Source organism: Chiloscyllium plagiosum, chromosome 7 (genome assembly GCF_004010195.1).
Source record: "Chiloscyllium plagiosum isolate BGI_BamShark_2017 chromosome 7, ASM401019v2, whole genome shotgun sequence".
Classification (NCBI taxonomy): domain Eukaryota; kingdom Metazoa; phylum Chordata; class Chondrichthyes; order Orectolobiformes; family Hemiscylliidae; genus Chiloscyllium; species Chiloscyllium plagiosum.
Genome location: NC_057716.1, coordinates 51,241,500 through 51,247,662, shown reverse-complemented (window position 1 = coordinate 51,247,662; position 6,163 = coordinate 51,241,500). Strand labels below are relative to the sequence as shown.

Here is a 6,163-nt window from a genome sequence, read left to right as displayed (position 1 = left end):
GATGCGGCAGAGATGAAGGAATTGGGAATATGGGATGGCGTTTTTACAGCGGGCAGGGTGGGAGGAGGTGTAGTCTAGGTAGCTGTGGGAGTCGGTCGGTTTATAGTAAATGTCCGTGTTGATTCGGTCGCCCGAGATAGAAATGGAAAGGTCTAGGAAGAGGAGGGAGGAGTCTGAGGTCGGGGTGGAAGGTGTTGGTAAAGTGGATGAACTGTTCAACCTCCTCGTGGGAGCATGAGGCAGCGCCGATACAGTCATTGATGTATAGCCCTTAGTCCAAGAACTCCCCACCTACGTCCGGGACACCACCCACGCCCTCCACCTCCTCCATGATTTTCGCTTCCCCGGTCCTCAACGCCTTATCTTCACCATGAACATCCAGTCCCTGTACACCTCCATCCCCCATCACGATTGACTCAAAGCCCTCCGCTTCTTCCTTTCCCGCCGTACCAACCAGTACCCTTCTACTGACACCCTCCTTCGACTGACTGAACTGGTCCTCACCCTGAACAACTTCTCTTTCCAATCCTCCCACTTCCTCCAAACCAAAGGAGTAGCCATGGACACCCGCATGGGCCCCAGCTATGCCTGCCTCTTCGTAGGATATGTGGAACAGTCCATCTTCCGCAGCTACACTGGCACCACCCCCCACCTTTTCCTCCGCTAGTCCCTTTCTCCCCGTGCTGAATGGATGATCCTACTTGGTCTCCTCCGGAAGACGGGAAAGCACAGCAGGTCAGGCAGCATCCGAGGAGTAGGAGAATCAACATTTCAGGCATAAGCCTTTCATCCTGACATCAACATTACAGATGCCAATCTGATTCATTTCATGTGACATTAAGAAATAATTGAAGTATCTGGACATTGCAAATGCTATGGGCCCTGACAACATTCAGATAATGGAACAGGAGGCCTGTATTCCAAAACTTGCTGCACTTTGACTAAACTGTTCCAGTTCAGTTACAACATAGGCCTCCACCCTACAATGTGGAAAATTGCCCAATTATGTTTTTATCCAAAAAAAAGCAGGATAAATCCAATCCCATCATTTACCATCAGTCTACCAACAAATATCACTAAAGAGATGGAAGGAAAGAACAACAGTGCTATCATGCAGTACTTGCTTACCAATAACCTGCTCAATTACAGAGTTTCAGTTTCACCACATTCAGCTCCAGACCTCATTACAGCCTTGGTTCAAAAATGAACAAAAGAGGTAAGATGAGAATGATAGCCCTTAACATCAAAGCCACATTTGACCAACTGAGGCATCAAGAAGCCCTAGCAAAACTGGTGACAATGAAAATCAGAGGAAAGCCTGGCACAAAGGAACATGTTTGTGATTACTGAAGCTAGTCATCTCAACTTCAAGACATCACTGCAGAAGTTCCTCAGATTAGTATCCTAGGTCTAGCTATCTTCAGTTGCTTTATCAATGACCTTCTCTCCAGTCCAGGTCTAAATACAACAAGACCTGCTCAATATTCAGGCTTGGGCTGAAAAGCGGGAAGTACTACATAGGTGTCCAGCAATGAAGATCTTTGTTTTAAAAAATTCTCAAGGTCAGGTTCGTAGGAGAGTAGTCTGACACAGAACAAACGACCAAGAGGCGAGACTGCTAGAATATGGGCATTTTATTCCCCGCAGCGTCGCACAACGGGTCTGGCTTATACTCACTCTACATGTTACAAAAACTGGGAGCCGTCAGTTCTCGTAGAGCGGTTGCCAACAACCCACGCTCGGCGGTTAAACGTAACCCCGGAGCAGACTCACCGAACTGGAGACTTTTCCAGCTGATATACTCTTTTCCAGATATAAACATTCATGTGAACAGCAGAGCAAGGCTAAAAAACACATTCCATTCTGGTTACATACAGATAAGAAGATTCACACGGGACTAAGCAACACCTCCATTCCGGTTAGATTCACACATGTATTGGGACATAATTTTTAACCGTTTCACCACATTCCACTGCTTGGAATTTTACACCACAATCTTCAGCAAGAGAGCATCTATCCATTGCCCCTCGACATTAAATGGCATTATCATTTCTGAATTTCCCATAGGGATTACAATTGACTAGAAACTGAACTGGACAAGTTTTTTTAAAATACTGAGACTACAAGAGCAGGTCATGGGCTAGGAATTTTTCAGGAAGCAACTCACCTCCTGACACCCTCATGCTAGTTCACTATCTACAAAGTGCACATCAGGAGTATGGTGGAATATTCCCTAGTTGCCTGGATGAAAATAGCTGACAAAACTTAAGAAGTGTGCAACTATTCAGGACAATCTTTTTGATTGACACATCTACAAACATTCATTTGCTTTACTACTGACACAGAGTGGCAGCAATGTGCACCATCTACAAGATGTACTGCAAAGGTTCAACAAGGTTCCTAAGCCAGCACTTTCCAAACTCATGACCACAACTATCTAGAAAGGCAACGGTAATAGATACATGGGAAAACCACCACTCAAGTTATTCTGTAAATCAATCAGTATGCCAACTTGGAAATATATTGTCAATCTCAGTGTTGCTGAGTGAAAATCCTGGAATTGCCTCCAAAACCGCTTTGTATGTACTGTAAACCTAAAAAAATGGAATTGGGTGCTTCAAGAGAGAAGCTCACCAACACCATGCCTCCCTTGCCATCAGTAAAATTGCAATGAGTGGGTGACACCAGTCACAGGAACTGTGCCACTGTCATGCTACTTTATTTTGCCTACCTTATAGCTTCCCTTGCCTGTACTGCAGCTCCATCAAAATATTCAGTGAGGGGTTGTGAAGGAGTTGGGGAGCATGAGGAGTCATAAAATCCTGGCTATTACATCATTTGTATATTTTAGAAAAATCTTCCCTCAATTCACAATTTCAGTTCAAGCAACATATGGCCTTTTCCTTTAAATTTATTCAAACCTATCTAACATTCTTTAAATATGCCAAAACAGAACTTAAAACTTGTAACTCATTCCATGAAGAAAACATAATCAAAAATTGTAAATTGAAAAATATTCAAGAGCAATTTTTGTACTTACTCATTTGACAAAGCTTACTTGACAACTTGTAATCTCGATCCATTATTGCCTTCAAGAACTATGAAAACAATAGCAACAGAAGCATTACATTTTTGTGAAGAAATCTAATGACAGCTGCTATTTAAGGAAACATAGCTGCTCCACTTAATTATTGGCCATTTTAACTACATTAAACATTACACAAGGTTAGATTTTGAATTGCTAATGAGATATAAATAGACTGAATGAGAAGCAAAACTCGGTCATTTGGCCCCTCAAGCCTGCTCTGCCATTTGATAAGGTCATGGCTGATCTGATTGTGTCCTCAACTTCTCTTTCCTGTCTACCCCAATGTCCTTTGACTACCTTGATAGTCAAGAATCTAACTACCTCTGCCTTAAAAATATTCATTAAGATCATGATTCCCTGACAAAAACAAAATTCTCCCCATTTTAGTCTTAAATGAGACACCTTTTATTTTCAAACAGTGTCTGTGATTGTACCCTGTCCCACAAGGGGAAACATCCTTTCAGCAATCTATTAGGTTGCCTTTGAGATCTTATGTATTTCAACCAGATCATTTCTCATTTCTCACAACTCCAATTAATACAGACCCAACCATTCCAAGTACCTTTCCTTATGAGATGAACAGTAGCAATAGGTATTCAGCATGGTAACAAATGATACAATAAAATTACAAACCAATTAATATTGCTTCAATTCTCTGCAAAAGAATCAGTAATTAGGTAAATTCAATTATCTATATAACAATGTTGCAAATAGGAGTTAACATGTGTTCAGAAATGGAAACAAAACACTTCTTGACTTCTAAATGGATCTCAAAAAATCCTACCGTAAGGTTGTATTTATTTTTCCCAAAAGAAATTTCACAAAATTCCACATGAAGGGGACTCCAAGTTGTGGAAATTGTGCAAACAGTTTGTGAATGGACAAGAAATTAGTTGAAGGATAGGAAACAACCAATACTTGTTAGAAGGTCACTGATAAGGCACTGTAGAGTTTAGTATTGCCATCCTACTGGTCTACATTTACATCAATGTTTCAAATTTCCAAACGCAAAGTAAATTAGTTAGTTTTGCGAATGATACTTATCTAGGAAGAACAATGTAATGGAAGGAGGCAGCTAATTAAAGAATCATGATTTGGAGGTGCTGGTGTTAGACTGGGGTGGACAAAGTTAAAAATCCATAATGCCAGGTTATAGAACATAGAACATCAAAAAGTACAGCACAGAACAGGCCCTTAGGCCCACGGTGTGCCGAGATTTAATCCTAATGTAAAATATAATAACTTAACCTACACACCCCTCAACTCACTGCTATCCATGTGCATGTCCAGCAGTCTCTTAAATGCCCCTAATGGCTTTGTTTTCACCATCACCGCTGGCAATGCATTCCATGCATTCACAACTCTCTGCGTAAAGAACCTACCTCTGATGTCTCCTCTACGCCTTTCTCCTAATATCTTCAAACTATGACCCCTCGTGCCAGTCAATCCTGCCCTGGGGAAAAGTCTCTGGCTATTGACTCTATCTATTCCTCTCATTATTTTGTATACCTCGATCAGGTCTCCTCTCTTCCTCCTTCTCTCCAGAGAGAAAAGTCCGAGCTTATTCAATCTTTCTTCATAAGGCAAGCCCTCCAGTCCAGGCAGAATCCTGGTAAACCTTCTTTGCACCATCTCCAAAGTCTCTGTATCTTTCCTATAGTAGGGCGACCAGAACTGGACACAATATTCCAAGTATGGTCTCACCAGGGACTTGTAGAGCTATAGCAAAACCTCGTGGCTCTTAAACTCTATTTCCCCTGTTAATGAAAGCCAAAACACCATATGCTTTCTTAACAACCCTATCCACTTGGGTGGCAATCTTGAGGGATCTATGTACTTGCACACCCAGATCCCTCTGTTCCTCCACACTGCCAAGAATCCTGTCTTTAATCCTATATTCAGCATTCAAGTTCAACCTTCCAAAATGCATCACTTCACATTTATCGAGGTTGAACTCCATCTGCCATTTCTCAGCCCAGCTCTGCATCCTGAATATGTCGCACTGCAGCCTGCAATAGCCCTTGATACTATCAATGGCACCTCCAATCTTTGTGTCACCTGCAAATTTACTAACCCACCCCTCAACCTCCTCATCCAAGTCATTTATAAAAACCAAGTCATTTATAAAAACTACAAAGAGCAGAGGCCCAAGAACAGAGCCCTGCAGGACCCCACTTATCACTGACCTCCAGGCAGAATACGTTCCACCTACAACCACTCTCTGCCTTATGTCAACCAACCAATTCTGAATCCAGGTAGCCAAATCTCCGTGTATCCCATACTTCCTGACTTTGTGAATGAGCCTACCATGGGGAACCTTATCAAATGCCTTGCTGAAGTCCATATTCACCACATTCACAGTTCGACCTTCGTCAACCTGTCTTGTCACCTCCTCAAAGAACTCAATAAGGTTTGTGAGGAATGACCTGCCCCTCACAAAGCCATGCTGACTGCCTTTAATCACACTATCCTTTGCCAAATAGTCATAAATCCTATCCCTCAGAATTCTTTCCAAAATTTTGCTGACCACAGACGTAAGACTGACTGGTCTGTAATTTCCAGGGATTTCCCTATTGCCCTTCTTGAAAAGAGGAACAACATTCGCCTCCTTCCAATCCTCCGGAATGACTCCCGTGGAGAGTGAGGAGGCAAAGATCCTCGCCAGCGGCTTAGCAACCTCCTTTCTCGCAGCCTAGGATAAATCTGATCTGGCCCTGGGGACTTACCAATCTTAATGTTTTCCAAAATTTCCAGCACATCAACTTCATCAATCTTGATCTGGTTAAGCCTGTATCCCAACTCCTCAAAGTTTTCATTCACAACAAGGTCCCTTTCCTTCATGAAAACCGAAGCAAAAAACTCATTTAGGACGAATGGGGTTGGGGTGCGGGCGGGAGGCAGTGTTGGACGGGGGTGGAGGCGCAGGCGGGGGGTGGTGTTGGATGGGTTTTGGGGTGCAGGCAGCAGTGTTGGACAGGGTTGGGTGTGGGCAGGGGGCAGTGTCGAACGGGGTTGGGTTGGCGGGCGGGAGGGCTGTTGGACGGTGTGTGGGACGCAGTGAGGGTCAGGCTGGGG

General features: G+C 43.2%; 1 protein-coding gene across 4 annotated transcripts in view; it reads right to left on the bottom strand.

Annotated features, from left to right (window-relative positions):
• Nucleotides 1–6,163, bottom strand: part of erich2 (glutamate-rich 2) — a 251,326-nt gene that overhangs the window by 63,859 nt on the left and 181,304 nt on the right. For 3 of the 4 annotated variants that reach the window (XM_043693703.1, XM_043693704.1, XM_043693705.1), the window contains one exon: nucleotides 3,041–3,098. The exons of the other annotated variant lie outside the window; for it this stretch is intronic. In XM_043693703.1, the coding sequence (XP_043549638.1) occupies nucleotides 3,041–3,098 (58 nt within the window). The remainder of the gene's footprint in view (nucleotides 1–3,040; nucleotides 3,099–6,163) is intronic. 4 annotated transcript variants of the gene reach the window in all.